Raw genomic sequence first — 21,595 nt, 5'->3', positions numbered from 1 at the left:
CTAGTTGTGATTATTTTCTTTAACAAGGTGGAAATAAAAGATGAGAAAATCTAATTGTATTTTAGCCGGGCACTATTAAGTGTCCCAGTTTTTAAGATTACAAATTCACAATAGTGAATACACTAGTGACTACTTTTAAATAAAACACTGAATAATTATGTGCTATAAAAATCATATGCTCACAATTTCAGCTTGGATTTGTTTTGCAGCTTATTTAGTGCTGTCTAAAAATCAAGCAGGTTATGAAAACTACATATTTTGAACACGCATTATAGGAGGCAATGTAGTGAGACTCTAATAAGGCCAGTCACTTAGTAAGTTAGCGCATTTATCTGATATACTCAGGCTCCATAAAACGGTCATGGATGCAGGCTGTGCTGGAATTTAACTTCTGCAATGCTGCTTTATAAATCTGACTGAAAGCTTTTTGGAGTCCAGATGCTAAGCCCTAACAAAAGCAAAATGAACTATGGTCTACACAATATTACTGTTAATACTACTCTATCAAGCACCACACATATATATGGTGTTTGGCATTCTCTCTTGAACTAGAGAACTTCTAGAATCACACGATTTGAGAGCTGGGAAGAATTTAGAAGGCCCTGATGTAACTCCTCACTTTACACTTGAGAATAGTGATGGAGCACTAATCAAGGAAGTCAGCATCTATAAAGCACCCAGGTACAAGGGGCTGGGCACTTGTGACTTCACTAGTTTATTTCAGATTAAATAATTTCCCCCAAATCAATTTGTTAATGGGTAAAAGGGAGAATCCAACTTCAAAGTTAGTGCTCTTTCCTCAGGATAAGTATTCACAAAGTGTGGCCAAGGGACCAGCACCAGGGGCATTCCTAGGAAACTTGTCAGAAATGCAAATTCCCAGGCTTCCCTCCAGACCTACTCACTTGGGGGGAGGCCAGCAAGCCCTGCAGGTGATGCTGGCTCATGCACAGTGAGAGCAACTGAGCAGTGGCTAAATTTAATTTGGAGAATATATATTAAAGTATAATCTTATACTAAGCTACTACAAATGTATTATTATACTTTATACCAGAATAATTAAGACAAAGATAGCCTTAAACAAAATTTTGTTTTGATGTTACATGGTTTAACTGACACTGAATTTTTTCCTAAGAAAAAAATGTGAAAGCTATTCCAAATATGCAAATACTGGTAGTAAGACTCTAAAGAACTGTTTTCACGTTCTGTCAAAAGATTCTTGAAACAGAAATCTGCCTGCCTTTCAAGGACCCACCGAAATTAATAAATACTCTTGCCTGACTGACTCTATTATTACTTGCTATTATTAAAACTGGGTATAGAAAAACCAAGTAGAGAAATACTGAAGGCTTAGTATGTAAGGACCTAAGTTAAAGTTAATAAAAGTAGCTCTGAAGAATGAAATCATATATAAAATTAAAAACTAAAAATTTCATGAAGTGTCTTGTTAAAGTTTCAATTTTAAAAAGTTTCACTTTAAAGGTTCCAAGTTGGACATTTTTCTTTCCCAACTTTGAAGTATCATGAAGGAAATGTTGTCTTCATCTGAGTACTTCTCCACTGCAAATTCTCAACTTAAAAATAAATTCACATTCATCTTATCAAAAACTCAAAATGTTCTCAGATATTTTTAGCCTTTCAGAAAATATGCCTAACCAGAGAGTACTAATTACTTTCTGTAAGTAATTTTTCCTTAAATATATGTCAATGATCTCATTGTTTGACATTCTAGTAGTTAATGTATATTGCACATGAGAGATTTTACAGGAAAGCATTCTTTTAAAGCCAATGACATGGAGCGTGTGGGTGGCACAATCGATTAAGAGACTGACTTTTGGTTTGGCTTGGGTTAGGTTGTGATCTCAGGGTCTTCAGATCAAGCCCTACCTCAGGCTCTGTGCTCAACATGGAGTGGGCTTGAGGCTCACCCTCTCCTGCTGCCCCTCCCCCTCCCACCCCCGCCTCAGGCTCTCAAATGAATACATCTTTAAAAATAAGTAAATAAATGCAATGACATTAAAATGATGCTCAGTTTTTAAAATATATAAACCACAATTTTTCTAGATAACCAAAAATCAGAAGGTGACCTACTAAAAGTTAAGTTAATAAACATTTCAATCATCACACAATCTTTATGCCTGACGGCAAAACAGAAAAGCTTCATGTTACTATAACAGTAAATTCCCAACAGTCATTATTTGCTTCTAATTTATAATGAATTCCTCTTCTATCCAGTGCTTATTAAAGGCTCTTATGATTTAAAGGGAAATTTCCTGTGTGCATACAGCACACGAACTACAAAACTTATGAGGCTGATACTATTTAAAAAAGGAAATGGGGGGCAGTCTAAAAATTGCAAGTCTATGAAAAAATATACCTCAATTTATCTAAATGAAATTTTTGGTACACAACAGACATACTAAAACAGAAACCTAACTTTAAATTCTATAAACTGAAAATCTTCTCTTAGCCATGCCACCATTTAAAAAAAAACCACACAATCTTAGCTACATAAATTAAATCTGCAGATGTCACAAATACTATTTATATATTTCTGTGAATTCTTCCTAAAATATTATTTAGTAATAAAGAATATTTCAAAAGGAAAGGAGGGAGAAATGAAGCAGGATTATAACAACTAGAATTGCTTAAAATAAAAATAACATTTCATTTATTTGCTAATATGATTCTGGAAATAATATCTTCTAATTAATTCCTACTTTATCCTTCTTTAAAGATATTTTGTTTCTTCAACCAGCACACTGAGGATTAGTGCTACATACCTTACTATACTGACTTATGAAAACCCTTGGCTTCCAGAGAAGTCATACCTTGCAACCCCAAACTGGCTCTGCATGATTGACTATAATGGGGATATTAGCATTCTTCCTGAAACAAGGCTGTATACCTTTAAGAACATTCACATTTAACCTTGTGAGCTCACTTCTACAGAAACAGTAAACTTTATCTATCAGCTACCAGGGAAAAATCAGTTTAATGTAAGGAATTAAACCAGGCTGACAGAAGCCAATATATCAATTTCTTAAAAACTTAAAATTTATTTAAAGGAGTAAGTAGAGGTGCATTGCATACACCTAACAGCTTTTCTGAGCTCCAAAAAGCATTAATCTAAGCACTTGTAAGGCTGCTTCATTTTTCAGTTTTGTTTCAGTAGAGAGCCTGATGTTCACCAAACATCAAGTCTGACAAAACAGCAAACTTCCATCAATTAAGGTCATAATTTGAAATATTATTCAATAGTGGGATTTAAATTACATATAGGAAGAAAAGTAGAAGACTAAAGAAGGTATCAGAAATCACTATTTGGTTTTTAGATTCAGAAAAATATGACTATGGGCCAACACTCCTCTAACAGAGAGGAAGGACATGAGCAGTTACCAGAATGTAAACCTCCCAACATTTCCAAAGGCCAGCAATGCAGTTGCTGTGATCTGAGGGCCTTGAAACCTACATTTCTGGGAAATCACAGAATGGAAGTAATCCACAACTTTATCTCTGGAGAAGATGAACCCTTAACTACAAAGGTGCAGAAAGGAAGTTCTCAAATGCTTACTCTTCATGGCTGCAGTATTCAAATAAAAAAATCATTCAAATAAAATCTGGGAGAAAAGGTAATAGATAGGCCAGGAAAGCAGCAGTAATTCATACTTGCAGTTAATCAATTTAATGATGCTTTCTACAGAGACTGTTCTTAGATAAAACAAACAAAAACAAAAACCCCAGCAGCCTAGTGGAAGAAGTCCTCCGCACGATCTATCCAGCATGTTAACTAAGGCTGACTGAGTCCTGAGTGACAACACCTGATATGTATGATATGCGAACACAGAGCATATGAACAACCAACAATCTCTAAGTTCAACCTCATCTCCTATCATTTTTACAGAATAATTTAAAAGTTGAAATCTACCTTCACTGTTTCAACTATCTTACCCTGTAACTTGCTGAAGGCACTGGTGAGCTCTCGAACAGCAAAAACAGAAAGTAAAGGTATCTAGATAATAAACCTCAACTGAAATTCGTGTTTGAGCAATTGAAATGTTATTTCATTAAGTTCTTTTTAAGAAAAAAAATTCCTTAGACGTCCACATTCTTTACATGCCTTTTCCCTGAGTCAAGGTAACAAAATCAATATTACCTTCAGCTTAACAAGAATTACTGGTGGCACCAAATAGAACAGGTGTTTCTTTTTTAAACTTAATATCATAAACAATCTTTTAAATTAATATAAGAGTTCTCAGGACAGGCAAAAAGATGGCTTACCCATTTTAGATTCATGGTAACACCAAAGCAACTTTAAGAATGTGAGTAACACAAACTGAAGCTAAATAGTGCAGAGGGAATTTAAAGAGAACTGTGAAGAAATTTTCAAGAGAAACGAACTATTCTCATACAAGTTGAAAAGGAAATGGGTGATTCATCAAAAGTTTAGGTGAGTCCTGAGACATGTTCATCCGCTGACGTCCTACAGTGAACAGGAGCAGCGAGCGGCACAAGAAGTACGCATAGAACCTAAGCTTAAGAACGGTAATTAAGAGTATTTTATATTTAATTTAAGCTTGGTAGAGGAAAAATTCAAATGAAATTTTTAAAGTAGAATCTCTTTTTGCCTTCTTTGGTATTTTGGCCATTAAACATTTATTTAGGAAAACTAGAGGCATCCAGTTCTGGAGTAATTGGGCACACTGATATATGAAAAAAAAATCAGAAACCAGTTAATAGATCTGTCATACACAAATACATATATATAAACATTTTATTTTAATAATACTCTTTATCACTTCAATTTAAATCATTCCATTATGAAAATGTCTTAATTGAAGAGAGAATATTTCTTCAAAACTCTAAATTAAGCAGAGCTTTATCCATTAAATTTACAGCAATAGAGCCTTTAGAAATACATAATTCTTCATTTTACAATAATACTTCCCCTTTAAAAATTTGTCATAGTTTGTCACAGATTTAAAATACAAGGCACCTAAATGCTAGGAAAGGATAATACAGTTTATGTAGTGTGAGTGAACCAGATGTTTCTCAAATATGGATTCTCTTTAAAGTCCCACTAAATTTACACAGACACACTTGCATAAAATTAAGCACTTTTTCTCTGTTGTCAACTTGCAATATTCTACGAAACTCAAAAATATAATCCGTACCTATTATAGGCAGCTTATTTCATCACTTTATCTGTTAAGAAACACTGATCTATATACTTAAATGATTTCTTGAAAACATTTTCATAATATAGTCCAGCATTTAACAAATAATATGTGAAAATAAAGTCTCCAGAACATAGAATTTTATTCCTTGATTAGTTCAAATTATTTCATCAGCTGAATTCCTTGAGATGTGTAAGGCAGGTTGGTCCTTTAGAGGGACTATGGATTGGAACTTCCTATAACTGTAGTGATATGTACACAGCTACATAGCAAAGTACTTCATTATGAAATGAAGAAAACAGATATGAGGAAAATATATTTTAGAGTTCCAAAGAACTGAAACTGTTATTTTTCAGACTAGGCACTGAAACATTTTCTACAAAAACTTGCCAGAGATTGTCTCTTCGCTGCATAATGTTCCATTATCAAGCTAAAAATAAAAACAAACACAAATCATCATTAGTTTACAACTGTCATAGCTTTAATTTTCTATAGTTTATACCACAAAAAGCAAATTATCTTAACATTGAAATATCTATCAAACACAGTTTATATACTTAACAACTGGATACTGGAACTGGAGGGGAGCACTAAGAACTCGTGGGAGTAGGTTCCATACTAATGTCAAAGGCTGACAGCCAACACCACTTCAAGACTGAGCAGTAACAGTTTTCTTCATGGCATACCCCATCATTACCCCATGGAGATAAAGACTCTTGCCACACCTGTCCTTTACGCGCTCTTGTAGTCCATCTTCACTACCTCCCTTTTAACCAGTTCTCACTTCCAAAAATATGGAGTCTTTGCCTGGGTGGGGGTGGGTATGAGTGTGAACATGGGAATAATGCACAGCCTACTAGGGGGAGTGTGCATAAGTTATAGTACGAAAAAGCTTTAAAGAATATATGTTGTTTTTTTTTTTATTTGAAGATGGCAAGTAAACACATTTAGTTCCACTCTGTCCCCAAAGCTCAGGAGAAGGACAATAAAAGGATTTTTTTAAAAAGAATAAATCACATGGACAAAGAGAAGAGCAGAGACAAGATACCAACCAGGTATCTCTAAAAGGAGGGGTGAAGAAACAACTAAAAACAGGAAAAGTAGCATGGTTTATAGAAAAAGTAGTTAGACATTCAGATGCCCTGCCTTACTTTTCACAGCTGGTCAAGTTTCTTCTCCATCCCAGGAGAAGAGGGGAGGTGTATTCTCTAAAAGGGGTAAATTGAGGGTGTCTGGATTGGGGAAATGCCAGGCACAATCCAACATGACTTTATATTTATACTTATATTTATATAGTCATAGCATTGTAAACACTGCTTATAGATCTATTCAGAATTATACAATAACTGTGCTGGGATTAAGAGGAGGTGGGAAGGCAGGCAAATGGGGCAGAAGCAGAGGAGGGGGAAACTTGAAAGTAATCTATCCTCATCTACCAAAGTGGGAAAACTGACTGATGATGCCTAAAACTGAGAAATCAAGAAATAGAAGTATAAGCAGCGTACTTAGACTGTGTGTGGCGTGGGGGGGGGCAGGGAATCAAAACAACTGACTACGAGTTTAAAGTGATTCCTCAGAGTAGGACAAAAACGAAAGCAAGACAGGCAGCAGGAGGCAGGTGGCAGCTGCTTTGTACAAGAAATCTTGTAGAATTCTAACTCTCTGAACTATGTGCACGTATAACCATCACAACAGTAAAAGCTAGAATAAAAAATGACCAAAGAAACCCAGAACCAAGACAATTAGCCCTAGGTTTGGGGTGAATTTGCCATGAAGACGACGACACTTAAGCCTCAAAGACCAATTTGAGTGCAAGGAGTTGACAGGAGTTGTTCAGTGTTCTAGGTGAGCAGGGGAAGCTCAGTTGCAATCAGGAAACGTTTCAATACAGACTTCCTAAAGTTATCTCAGAACAAAGGGACATGAATTTCTCGAATTTCAGTAATTTATTGTGATCTCTCACTCTAAATGAACATACAACCACTTTTACACATGCCAAAAATATATGTTGGATGTATTTCAAGCATTCATTCAGTGAAAGATAAAATATCATGTACTCGATTTGTCATGTCAAAAATATAAAAGATAATATTTTTAAAAATTTTTTAAGAATGGGGAAATGTTCTTGAAACATTAAGTGAAAAAGCATAGTCAAAGAATCAGGATATACACTATGCTAGTTATGGAAAACACACACACATGTATACAGAAAATACTGGAAATACAAAATTATACAGTTTTTTTAAACTTTTATACTAGGGGAAAAATATTTTTCTAAAGTATATCATTACATAAAATGGTGATTCTTAGCATGAATAAAAGTAATAGTTAAACTTGGGATCACTTCATTTGCACACAGTTTAAACATACCAAGTATTTAATACCTCCGATAATCTTATGAGAGAGGGACTACTGTAACCCCATTTCATAAGTAAGAAAACCGAGGCACAGACAGGTTAAGAACCTTGCATAAGATCACACAGCTAGTACATGGAGAAGCTAGAATTGGAACCCAGGCAGTGTGACTTTAGAGCTTGTCCCTTACTCTCTAGACTATACTGCCTCTGAAAAAGCTAACTATGGAAAACCAATTCTGTATTTGAGGATTACAGGAATAAAGAATCTTATTCAATACTAATGCTAGCTAATGTACAAACCTGGACTACGGACAACAGCTAACTAGCTCCATCCTCCTGAGAAACACTGTGCATAGGAATGAGACTTTCACACTGCTCACTGTCTTCTGGAACCCTTAAAAAAAAAAATTTAAGGCAATAGTTAAGGAAAGCTTTAGAACTGTATGGAGCCCTTAAAAATGATCAATTCCAAAAAAAAAAAAAAAAAAAAAGATCTATTCCATTATCTGAATCTGTGAGGTCAGAACTAAGATTAGGGCAAGATTTCCTAACAACTTACCCCAAGTTCTTTTTATAGTAGGATGTAAAAATAAAAATCTTTTAAAAAAGAAACTGAAAAAATTTGAGGCCGTGCTACCATATTTTATCATGAATTTTATTCACACCAGTGAAAGTTTTCCACATTTAAATTCATTATAGCAAAATAGTAAGCACTTCAGTTTTACCTGTAAATCAAAACATTTTTTTTAAGGTAGCTATGAAGAAACTGTCTCACCACCCAAAAGAGCTGAACAACTTATTTTAACTTTACCTGGCATAGTACATATATAAATTATAATCTTTCAATAATTCTTCACAAAATGTCTAAAAATTAGGCCAGCATGATGATTTCCAGTTTATTTAGCAAGGAATATATTTTTTAAAACCTATATTGGAACCAAACCTACCTCTGAATTCGATGTTTTCTGCATACAAAGGCAAAAATTCTTCTGATTCCTACCATCACAGGATCCCAATTATTATAATGGCATAAGAGAGTCACAATAAAAAATGAAAAAAATACAGGGATAGCGCCTGCAAAAAATAACCAAGAAAACTGCACCTAAAAATAAAAGATAGAAAAACAAAAACAACCCACAGTTATCATTAAGACAATTTTCTCCTTTAATGTAAGTTTTCCATTTATGAAAATTTGCAGAAATAAGTTAAAACACCAAGAATACTAAGCATTGACTGTATATTATTAAGTATGTTATTATCAAATATGAGGATTCAGAACTTCAATGTATGATTCCACTTGCTTAAATTACCAACAAAAATACATCTTGCTTGGAAAAGGGCCTGAAGGAAAGCCAGAATGCATGCTTTTCATTTATTAGCTGTAGTACATCCGAGAGCAGAATTAGGAAACGTTAAGTTTTATCTTCCACATCACATTGCCCATTTTTTCTTTACTGATTACTGCTGACTCTCAAGTAAATCCCCTTCAGTTTCTAAAGGCACCTGCAAAAACTCACATTTTAAAAAACTATGTTACATATGCTGTGATATGTTGGGCTATGTTACAGTTCCTTCTTGAAGACAGCACCAAAAACAGATAAACTCTTCGGTGCAACTTTTGCAAACCTTTCATTAACAATTTGCAACAAATTCTAATCCTGACTCTTAAAACTAGTTTGTTTCTGTAGTAACAAATGAAAAATTTCAAAAGGAAATCATGGCTAAGAAAATAATGACGACGAATAGGAATACTTTTACTTTACTAAGAAATGTGAGCCAGAGAAGGCAAGCAGCAAGCAGACACCAGTGATGAAAAGCCCCTCGGATATCATCAAGGCTGAGCCTGCCACCCGTCATTTTACCAGGGTTCTCAAGAAAATAAAAAATAATGAGATGCCATAAAATGTGAAGGAAAAAAATCATTCTTTCATGAGTTTACCTTTACCATCTGGATTCAACAAAGATCAAAAACAATTGTCAAAGAAAGCTGTAGACTGAGACTTAGTGCAACCCACTGGTGTGATCTGCTTTCAAATATTGATGAAAATAGTAACTCCTATCCTTAAAATAGGAAAGAAAAACTGTGTTTGCCCTCTTTAAGTGTTAAAAAAAAAGTGAGATTTAGAATCACAGGCAAGACTCCCTCTGGTGGGAAGCATATACTACTCCATTTCACAGCACCATTAGTCAGAGTAAAGGGGTTTTGTGAGAATATTTTTTATGAGGGACTCACAATGTGTAACACAAGAATAATCACTGACAACTTTTCACATGCATGTCCTGCTTGTATGATACACACACAGGCTGTCAGTCTAAGACCCAAGAAAGAGCAGTCAGTAAGACAAACTATAAAGCTTTCACACAATTTTCACATAATTTTATATCAAATTACTGGTATAACATATTCTTGGAATATTTGCCAGAATATATATAATCAAGAAAAGCCACAATGCACTTAAATGACCCAAGACCAGAAAAAGTATGAAAACTTATGACTAATGAGAGTTTAAAATGCAGATATAGTTGTTAAGAGTGGTTTTCATGAATATTCAACTAAAACCCTATTTTATAACTGAGTAAAAGCAAACTTCGTAAAGGTAGGTAAAACCCTAGTTGACTTTTAAAGACAAAGTTCACCTGTAACAATGCAGTTATTTATGTTGCCACATAATAAAAAACTTCTAATTTGATTTCCAATAAGCTATGAAGACAATTTTTCAAAATAAAGACATTTATTAACAAAATATTGTCTACATTACAAAAAATATCTAAAACCTGAATATATTTGAATATAAATCTGAATACAGAGATGCTTCCTATTATACAAAATATCAATTATATTAAATAGGTTAACATAATTTATTTTATGCACAATAAAAGAAATTGATAAACGCTAAAATTTTAGAAACTATATGTAAATACAGTTGGCTATCAGAATCAAAAAACCTCATGAAAGTAGATTCTCCTAGTTTTTTTTTTCTTTTTAAAGATTTATTTATTTATTTATTTATTTATTTATTTATTTATTTGAGAGAGAGACAGACAGCATGAGCAGGGGAGAGGAGCAGAGGGAGAGGGAGCTGAGCAGGGATCCCAACACCAGGCTGGATCCCAGGACCCCAGGATCATGACCTGAGCCAAAGGCAGCTGCTTAACCAACTAAGCCACCCAGGTGCCCCTCTCCTGTTTCTATTACAACTCTGGGGCACACCCTGCCACTTTTCCCAGAAAGTATTTTCCTACCCTCAATTCCCACCCACCAAAGGCCTATCCCCACTCATTTAACTGGTTGTCTAATTCTAGATGTGAAGACAATCAAGAAAAGACTGGTTATGTTTTTCTAATCATTCAATCAATCATTTATTTATTTTCATTTTCCCTTTTCTGTGTTTTGCCCTATCTAAAATGTTTGATTAAATGAATTACATAATCATTTAATAAAAATCAGATCCCCTGTTTTTTTTAAATCCTAAAATTAACCTTCCATTTTTATTTTTCAAATCTGCAAAAGCTGATGTTTTCAAAATATAGTACAGAAAAATTCATTTACACATCTGTCTACAAAAATCCTCTAATAACAACACTTCCCCAGTTTCACTAGCGCAAGTTTGGTTGATATTCAGGATCCAGAGATGTGGAAGGACCTGGATATTATTCACATCTGTAAAGAATCTAATGATGTGTAACTTCAGTGTTATGTACATTTTATAATATTCACATTCTTTGAAAATGCATGGTACAAAGATAATTCTCAATTAAGGAGAAGCTGTTTTTAACCATAACAAATAAATAAGAATTTACTGAGCCATGAAACAAAGTATCAGCACAGAACTGTTTTTTTTTTTTAAAGATTTTATTTATTTATTTGACAGAGAGAGAGACAGCCAGCGAGAGAGGGAACACAAGCAGGGGGAGTGGGAGAGGAAGAAGCAGGCTCCCAGCGGAGGAGCCTGATGTGGGGCTCGATCCCAGAACGCCAGTATCACGCCCTGAGCCAAAGGCAGATGCTTAACGACTGAGCCACCCTGGTGCCCCAGCACAGAACTGTTTTTTAAATAAAGAGAATACATACCACTTAGAGTATTTTGCCTTTATCCTAAGAACTGCACAAAGATCTAAAGAAAAATCACTTTAAAAATCTGATTATAACTTCTACATATTATAAACCTTCAGGCTTTCAAGTATTTCCTCTTCAAATTTTATTAAACCAAACCACAGACACACATACACACACATACCATTTTGTTACTTAATACTTGGGAGTTCAGGGGAGCCTGGGTGGGTCAGTCAGTTAAGCATACGACTCTTGTTTTTGGCTCAGATCATGATCTCAGGGTTGTGTCACTGAGCCCCCTGTTGAGATCAAGCCCTGCGTCAGGCTCCAGCTGGGCATGGAGCCTGCTTAAGACTCTCTCTCTCCCTCTGCCCGTCCCTGCTCGTACTCTTTCTCTCTCAAAAAAAAAAGTTTGTAAACTTTGAACTGAGTGATAAATGGCTACACTACATTTTTTATTAGTGTACATATGGCATGTCTCTTTTCTCCCTGTTACCCCCAGATGCACTAAAGAAACTTCTCCCTTCAGGCTGGGTGGGAGGGGAGGGATTCTCTTTTCTGCGATGTTATCACTGCCAACGATTATCATTAAAATCCCTGCATCCAGACCAGGACATCATAGAAGAGGGACGGAGCACCTGCCCTCCTGATTCCAGATAGAAGTGAGCATTTGCTGAGAAACATTATTCCTATGTTGCTCTTATCTATAACAGTACCACAGTGTTAAGGAATCTTCAGAATGTATCTTTAAAAATCAAAACACCACTGGGGTGCCGGGGTGGCTCAGTCGTTAAGCGTCTGCCTTCGGCTCAGGGCGTGATCCCGGAGTTCTGGGATCAAGCCCCACGTCAGGCTCCTCCGCTGGGAGCCTGCTTCTTCCTCTCCCACTCCCCCTGCTTGTATTCCCTCTCTTGCTGGCTGTCTCTCACTCTGTCAAATAAATAAAATCTTTAAAAAAAAAAAATCAAAACACCACTACTTACATAATAAAATATTTCTGATCCCCTTTTCTATACCACTGACTTACCAATGAAATGTGGAATAATCAGCTCCGAAAATGGAGAACTACATATAAAGATACTGTCCTTAACTTAGAAATTAAGGAAAAAGAAAAAAGAAAAGAAAAGCTAAAAATGTAAGACATTATCCATTTCTTTGGTAATTCTTATATCTCTATATAGCAAAGTACCTTAGAGAGGCAGAGCAGGCGTCAACTATTATTCATGGTTATACTGCTTATAATTTAATCACATGCCCTTTCATTATCTCTATTTTTAAAATTCACCTAAAATAGGGGAGCCTGGGTGACTCAGTTAAGTGTCTGACTTTTGATTTCAGCTCAGGTCATGATGTCTCAGGGTCGTGAGACTGAGCCCCACATGGGGCTCCACTTTCACCGGGGAGTCTGCTTGAGATGCTCTCTCCCTTTGCCCCTCTCCCCCACTCATGCTCTCTCTCACACGCTGTCTCAAAAAAAATTCATCTAAAATACCTAATAAAATTTGCCTTACCTTTTGCATACACATGTCAGCTATTATGGACAGAGGTATTGTAAGGCTTAGTGCAAGTGTGCCTATCAACGATGAGGTAAGAAAGCAGCCCCTAAAAAGGAAAAAAAGAAAATATACATTTCCATATTAAAAAAGTAAAACAACCAAAGAAAACACAGGCATGAAAGATCAAGAGTAAAGACAAAAGCTTAGGACAGACTGAGACACAATAAAGCAACTAGGATGATTCTTAAAGTTTACCCTCAAATATTAAAAATCCAAACATATTAGAATAAAATTTTCAAATACTTTACGCTATTTTCAAGATTTGCTTACAGATATTATTCAACTCTGGATGTACAGCTTCCATTTCATTAACATTTTTTTATAAAACTGTCAGAAGAGTTCTTATAGTTTTGTGATGATACTTAGCCAACAAAGAAAATAGCTTTATTAAATTGCAGGACAATACTTCACAACACAGACTTTTAAGAAAGTGGTAAGCTAACTTGTGAGTCTCTCACCAAAGCAAAAATATCTCACCCTCATGAAAACTAAAATAGTCTTCAGATCTGTGTTGCTCTTTTGGTTTGGCCTAGCATTGAACTGAAAATTTTTTAAGGATACTTCCTTCTTGTTTTCCTTTTTTCTAGCAATTGTCCTAACCAAAACCTAAGTTCTTCATTTTATTTTCACCTTGAACTATCAATGTCGGTATCAAATTTTGAAATATCACTCTGCACATAATTTTATTTAGTTGAAAGAAAAAAATGAAGGAAGCATTATACCAAACAGACAAGCCATTTATACAGACTAATAATTTGGGTGTATAAAAAGAAAACAGGGTGCCTGGCTGGCTCAGTTGATAGAGCATGACATTCTTGTTCTCAGGGTCATGAGTTTGAGCCCCACATTGCAGGCAGAGGTAGAAAGAAAAGAAAAAAGAAGAGAAGAGAAAGAGAAAGAGAAGAGGAGAAGAGAAAAGAAAAAAAGAAAAGAAAAGAAAAGAAAGGAAAAAAGAGAAAAGTTATAAGCAAGAAAAAACCATAATGTATATAATTAGGACTACAGACCCATGGAAATTCTAGACTAGTAAATTCTAGCTCAGTGTATGATAGAATAATACCATCCTGCAATAAAAGAGCCTATCTCTTGATAAAGTGTCACTCAACATATTCAACACAGGCTGTATCATTAGTTCTTATCAGTGCAGTAAAGAGAACTCAAGCACTAGTGGTTCCTACTACACATGAGCTGCTCTGTGAAAAGGCAGTTCAGGAGGTCAGATTTTTTTTTTTAATGTGGCATATGTTCTTAGAGATTTATAGCACAAAGTACAATCATGAAGAGTCTGAAACAAAGTATTAAAAAGAAAACTATTTGACTTATACCAGCTTTTCTCAATTTAGCTGATGGTTGAATCATTTTGTCATCTATTATCATTTCAAGGACACACTTTAGGAAGTGCTGAGACAGAGAACTAGGTGGTATCATTCAATATCTATACACATGGTACAGTATATGGGCTTAATAGTGCACCTCAATTTTTTAAAAATAAACAATGAGTGACAAGTACACATCTTTAATTTATTTTAAAAAAAGCTCACAACCACACTTTGAACTATGTAGTTTACTACTCAGCACTTGGATTATGTATGCTGAAGTTTCCTGTTCTATTTATAGTTAAACATACAATAACCCTGATCCCCCCCACAAAAAGAAGGGAATCATCCTACATACAGATTATGACTTCTGATTTAAATGTGTATTTTCTTATGATTTAAAAAGTTGTAAAATATATAGAGATATGTTTCTTACACTTGTTTTGTTGCCAAGAACACCCAGAATTTAAGGGATATGTTTGTTTCATTACTGACTGATTTACTGCTACTGAGCTGTTACCATTAGTACTCTTAATCACTTGAGTGTCAAAGTATATCTGAAAAATAAACCTTCTTGAGTCCTAAAAAATCCATCCTAGGTAAAGATAAACAGCTTTTATCATAATATAGGACCGTGAGTGTCCAATTTAACTATTCAACAATACATACTCATATACACAGTTGGGAATATAAATTGTGTTCCCTCCATGGGGAATGATATGCAAATCTCTATCAAAATCTAAAGTCCATAGGACTGACTCAGTCTTTTTCTCTTACAGGCATTTATCCTACAGAACACTTACATATACATGCGACGATTTATAGGAGAATATTCAATGCTATTTTATTTACAAAGCAAAGGACTGGAATTTTAAAATGTCTATCAACAAGGAATGGGTAAAATACATTATATTCTACCTGGTACATCACACAATGGATTGGAACATAATATTCTATAACACTTCACAAGCTTTGAAAAAGGAATTGAACCTAAGTGCTGATATGTAAAGATTTAAAAAGCAATCGGTAAAAAAAAAAAAAAAAAAAAAAAAAAAAGCAATTACAAAACAATATCCATAGTATGTTCCCATTTGTGTGTTAAAAACAAGACAAATTGGGGGTGGATTAGGAGGCTGATACACACTTCTTCATGTATAGAAAATTTGGTAGAAGGTTTAGAAGTTAATAATGGTTGCCTCTGGGAAAAAGGAACGGAGATTTAGAGTGAAAGAGAGGATTTCCTTTTCATTGTATACCGTTTTGCATATTTTTGTTACATATTATTCTTTTCATTCTAAAGAGGTTAAATTAAAAAAATTCCAAAACATGTCATTATTTTTTAAACGTAAAGTTTTCCAGGGAGCAAACTAAAAAAGCTCACATATAGAGATTACATGTCACAACTCCTACTTGATCATCCCCTAAAGCCTACATTAAATTCTGCTAAACATAATAAAACTCTCCACTGTATGTTTAATTAAAACTGAAGCTCTCAATAAAGAATGAGTATTTTAATATTTGCAGTGACACAGTCTGTGTTTACTATGAGTCTTAATGGAATAATGTAATAAGCATCATACTAAACCCTTCTCTAGTCTAACATCCAAAGAAAAATTTAATAATTGCTTTCAAATATATTAATTTGCTTTGAAATTGTTTAATTTAAACTAAAATTCCTAGAAAACATGGACCTATTTTAAAATACAGTGAGTACATAATTCAACTGTAGTAATAATGGTTGAATATCAACAATTCCTCATGATTCAACAGAGTTCAATCAAAAAACTAGTAGTAAGCAGTTCTATCTGTTCAAAACCAAGAGTAGAAAGAGGCAAGAGACGTGAGAGAACAAAAGAAATACAATTGATAGTAAAGAAGAAATAGGGCAGAGAGTATATGATATATATTAATATAGAAAATAAAATATGTAACTCTCTTTGCTTAAAAAAACTGAACATCTAAAATATACATAACAAAAGAGAAGAATGAATGAGTAAATGGATTCTGATATCAAAGAGTTTTTGATCAGCAAAGGAATTTAAGTACATAAATTAACTAAAAAATAAAGTGCATCTTTAAGTATTACATGAAAGGGAGTAAGTATGGAAGAATATCAAGAAAACAGAAATTTCCTTAATTGAGGAGGGGGGAAAAGTACAGGAAGAGCATTAAAGATGTCTTCATGGAAAAGGCTACTTTTGTCTCAGTCTTTTGCAAGGGAAAACTAGTCAGTAGTCTTAATTGGCATATCATAAAATCCATTTAGGAGTTTAAGTACAATTTGTGGGGTTTTTTTCAGTTCCTATTAGATAGAAACATGACTAAGTATCAAGCTCTGTATTTGAAAGATTTCTTAAATTCCACCATGATACTGTCTTCAAACTATGTTAGGATCATTACCACATATCAACATATTTGATATAACATTTCAAAGCACGTTAACATCTCAAATTAATCAGGGTTTAGGGTTACGTATCTGGCTCACTTATATGTAAAGTCCTAAGAATAAACAAAACAAAAAAAAGTCTATGAACAACCAAACATTCCAAAGTCTCTTAAGTCCCCTATTCTCACTGAGAACTCATGTTATTTATATTTAGAATATAAACCTCCATTAGATAATGACACCTTTCATTCATATAACATTCTACTTTTAAAACACTTCTACAAATTTAGATCATTTATATGCATCTATTCATTTAAATATTTATTTTCAACAAATATTTATTGAGCTCCTTCTATGTATAAGGTATTACTCTATACAATCAGTGCACAGAAGTTAAAACACAAAGTTCCTGCTCTAGTGGGGTTACTTTATGTAAGTGTGAAGTGTGTAGGGTGGGAAGGTGCATAGGAGGAACCATCAGAAGACAGAAGAAATATAAATGCTTCAACTATCCAAAAGTCCATGAACTGGTATCTAATAAATCATAGGGTAATAAATAGTACATACCACAACCACAGGAACTCTGAGAGAACTGTTCCAATAAGGCCATTAATGATAATGCACATTAATACTACTTTATTGGGAAACTCAAAGTCCTCAAATCCAGTATAATGAAGTAAAAAGAAACCTGGCCATAAGAGCAGCAGATTAAACAGACCTACAAAACCTAAATATGTATAAAAGAGACAACAGTTAGTAATTGAGATTTATTTAAATTTTTCAAGCTTATAACTCTATAATTAGAAAACATCAGATTTTGCACAAAGGGCTCCAACAGGTTTCCTTTACTGGAACTTCAGTTTCTTTCAGTCAGACGTACAGACAGCTCAACATCGGAAAAAACTGTACTAGCAACTGGTGGTCACTGAGTCTGCAAGGTTCCACTACTCACACTGCACGGAGCAACTACCATGGAATAAACCACTTAATTCAAAAAGAAAAGTTGTTAACCTTAGCTACTAATAAGCCAGTGTCTTCAAACTTAAAAAAAAAACAAAACTGGTATATCTGTGTGTATGGATATGCAGCCTAAATTAAATATGAGGAAGTAGACAGTCTGCTCTCTGATTCAACTCATGTTTATGTTTAAAGCGCCTGTGGTATTGCTAAGAATAATGGAGGAAGTTTCCAAATCAGATACATTCTTGGTTCTTGCCCTCCAGGCTCTCATAAGCTAGTTGGTGAGATAACATACATACACAAATAGCTCAACATATGAACTAAGTGCAGACTGACTACCTGTAAAGGAAGGCTGTAACATTTAGTGGTCTAAAGTGTGTACTCTGCAGTCTGACTGCCCTGAGTTCCAATCCCAGCTCCACCATTCACTAGCACTGTAAACCTTATACAAGAGGCAAAACCTCTTTTAAGCCTGTTCTCCAATCTATAACTGTAAAATCATATTTAACTAGGTTACTGGGAAAATTAGATGAGACACTTATAAAATATAGCATAGTACCTGGCATAAAAAGTTAGTAAAGGTAGCTGCTATTATTATTAAAGAAATGTAAGTTTACATATTACTACATGTGAATACAAAGAGTATAAAGGAAAAACTTACAATTTTTATTGTACTTCCTATAATTAAATGCCATAGATCTACTATGAGATCCATTAGGTAACTATAGAGCATTCTTAAAAGAAAGTTAAATTGCAGTAAATATATATTTTATATTTGTTGCTAAATAATAAACCAGATTTAGGATGCCTACTTCAATCCTAACAGGACTGGAGCATCCACTCTCTATCTGCCGCTAAAGACTCATAGCCAGCCACCCACCGTCTCTGAAGAACTGTCTTGCAGAGCAAACAAGCTTGCCTTTCCCATGAAGTTCCCACCCTGAGCAGCCCACACCCTTAACAGGCTACACCTAATCCGTGAAGGATGCTCAAGGCCACTCTCATGGCTGAAATCCTAACGGCTCAAGGCCAGAAGGTCTCTGAGCAGTACCTAGACATTACCTGCTCCTTCACCACCCTCCCACCTCCTGCCCCCCGACATGCCATGAACTGGGCCAAACCTCAATTATACATGAGCCCACATGGTTCTTTCCCCTTCTCTATAGTGCTTTTCTTAGTCTCTTGTCAGTTTCCCCTGCGGAGCACCCCTCAATAAATCAATCATCCATAACAAATCCCTGTCTCATATCCTGCTTCTAGGATACCCAATTTAAGACATCTAGTGATAAAAATAAAAACCAATAAAATGAGACATACAGAAAGGACTCATGACCTGAAAAGCTTACACAACATTAAAAAGTTGTAATTAAAACACAGAATTTGGCATTACCAAAAACCAAATCTAATTTGGGGTCCCTGAACTATATCAAGTCTATGGAATCTCACGTAAATTAACCACCTTGGGACCTAAAGACAAAGGTCCCAATTGCTTCCACCTATTCTCCAGATCCTCCAGAATGTAGCCTGCATATCCTCCTGTCCTTCCCTAAATTAGCCTCCAGTACAATCACACAGATCTACACACTGTTCCCTGTTATGCTCTGCTCATATCCCCATGCCTGAAGAACCCTATACAACCCAATTCTAATTTCTTTTCTAGTCCTGCCTATTGTAAAGCCCAGGTCAAATCAATACTGTGTTATATTATACATGAAGAAGACCAATCAAGTTACATGTCTGTGTATACCGTAATAATAGTAAATTAAATAGTATTTCCGGAAAATTGCCAATCTTAAAAAAAACACTCAAAAAATGTAGTATTTTGTTCCATTCCAAGTGGAATTTTCTATGACTCTAAAATAAGACATCACTAAAATTACCTTCATATTTAAGATATATTTATTGAATTCCGTACTTGAGTGATCACTTGGTCTGGGTAGCTTTCCAAATGTTTTGTTTCTGTTAATCTTTAAGTGAAGATATTCAAACTTTTTTTAGCAGAAGAATCTTTTCTACAAATTAAATTACAATGCAAAAGCCCAACAAAACAGAGCTGTTCCAGCTGAAGCAGCAAAGGACTCCAAGAACCAGAACCACGCACGCAACTCCACCTCCTCCCACCCTTCCCAGGATCCTCTGCAGATCACTCTGAAAGCTACTCATCTAGTCCAATTTCCTCATTTTGCAGATGAGTATGAAATAAATGAAATTAGAACAGCCATATTCCTGGTCTCCTGATTCCCTATAACTATACTTTGAACTTTCATCACCAGGCTTTTTTATTTATTGATACTTAGGTTATCTTTTGGAAGACATCTACAGATATCCAACAGAGAGCATAAGTTTTTTAGTGAGTTGATATGAGGCAAGGAAGAGCTTATAAATCTTATTAGGTATTTTATTTACCAAAATTAAGAACTGATGCCAAAAACTACAATTGGGTAATTTGAAAACCTATATCATAAAAGAGTCTATATCTTAGAGTGAAAATGGAAAGCCTTTCAATAGCCCGTGAGTTTTAATGAACAGCACATAGACAAGAATAGTATTATACGTATCAGTTGGGAGCAGTTTCTCCAGTCCTATGCTTCTAACAATTTAAAAAAAGCAAAATGTGTAATACAACAGGCATACTCTCAAATGTTTATGATAGCATAATTCTGTCATATCAGTGAAGAAAATATCTGATTCACAGGCTAAAGACATGAATGGTATTAGGAGGAATTTCTTTCTTTGCCTTGCACTGGGGAAACCAGCATTCCATCCTAGATGCATAATCATGCAGGGCAAAGTATGAGAAAAACACTGAGACTGGACTTCAAAATCTTTAAAATGTGATGGTTTTAAAGAATCATATGGAGAAGGAGAGAAAGGCTTCCTTCCTTATTCCCTCCAAAACCAAAACCCTAAGTTAGTCATTCAAAGAAAGCAGCATCAGAGGTAAACATACTCTTACCAAAGAACATTGGAATATCCAACTTATCTTCTCTGTCTACTTTTCTCTTAATCATAACAATATAGACAGCATAGAGCATGGCTCCAACGAGAGACCAAATAGAACCTGTAAAAATTAACATAATAAGTTAATGCATTTGTTCATTAACTCATTCAACACACACTTATTTAAAATCTGACAATGTGTCAGATGTGATTTCAAGAAATACACAAATATGAAAAGATAAAAGTAGATCCCACCCCCTTCCATGTTCTCCAGGAGTATAGGAAGAAGTTTAAAGAGTGAACAAACACGTGCAAAAACATCCAATGATCTAGCCAAACATGCATGTTATAATATTAAAACTCACATAAGTAACACTTTTTTTAAAAATTTTGAAATGCTACTTCATATTTTCCCCCAAATAAACAATTTGGCACCTGACACTGTCTGGCATAACAATGTTTCTTTCCATCTCTAAGCCACTGCTTATACAGTCCTCCCCACTGTGACCTATCATCTCTATTATATATTCCACTACCATCTTCAAGGCCCAGTTAAAGTTCACCCTTCTGCCACAAAGCGTCCTCTTCCTCCACTGAATTTCCATCCTCATCTTCTATTTCAGATCATGTAATATTACATGGTTAAATACAGTATTATTCTTTAGTAGTTTCATTTTATAAATCTCAAATAATGATTAAAATCAAGAACTCCCTGAAAACTGCAAACACATTACTTATACTTTCTAATGTTCTAAAATATCTAACATAATATGGAGCTTGTAGTATAGGCATAATCAATACTGATTTTCTTAATGTATTAACTCATTCTCAAAAACATTTCAGTACGCC

General features: G+C 34.7%; 1 protein-coding gene across 1 annotated transcript in view; it reads right to left on the bottom strand.

The window, feature by feature from the left end:
* Positions 1–4,756: 4,756 nt before the first annotated feature.
* The window catches only part of SLC35F5 (solute carrier family 35 member F5), a 38,071-nt gene continuing 21,232 nt past the window's right edge, over positions 4,757–21,595 (bottom strand). Inside the window, exons 11-16 of the mRNA XM_045804066.2 lie at positions 20,763–20,867; positions 17,414–17,573; positions 13,100–13,190; positions 8,482–8,636; positions 7,835–7,928; positions 4,757–5,607 (exon numbers count right to left, since the gene is read on the bottom strand). Coding sequence (XP_045660022.1) covers positions 7,853–7,928; positions 8,482–8,636; positions 13,100–13,190; positions 17,414–17,573; positions 20,763–20,867 — 587 coding nt within the window. The 3' untranslated portion in view covers positions 4,757–5,607; positions 7,835–7,852. The remainder of the gene's footprint in view (positions 5,608–7,834; positions 7,929–8,481; positions 8,637–13,099; positions 13,191–17,413; positions 17,574–20,762; positions 20,868–21,595) is intronic.

This window comes from Ursus americanus, chromosome 1, assembly GCF_024610735.1.
Source record: "Ursus americanus isolate L20-20 chromosome 1, mUrsAme1.1.p, whole genome shotgun sequence".
Classification (NCBI taxonomy): Eukaryota; Metazoa; Chordata; class Mammalia; order Carnivora; family Ursidae; genus Ursus; species Ursus americanus.
Note: the sequence above shows the minus strand (reverse complement) of the source record. Positions and strands in the feature narration are given on the sequence as shown.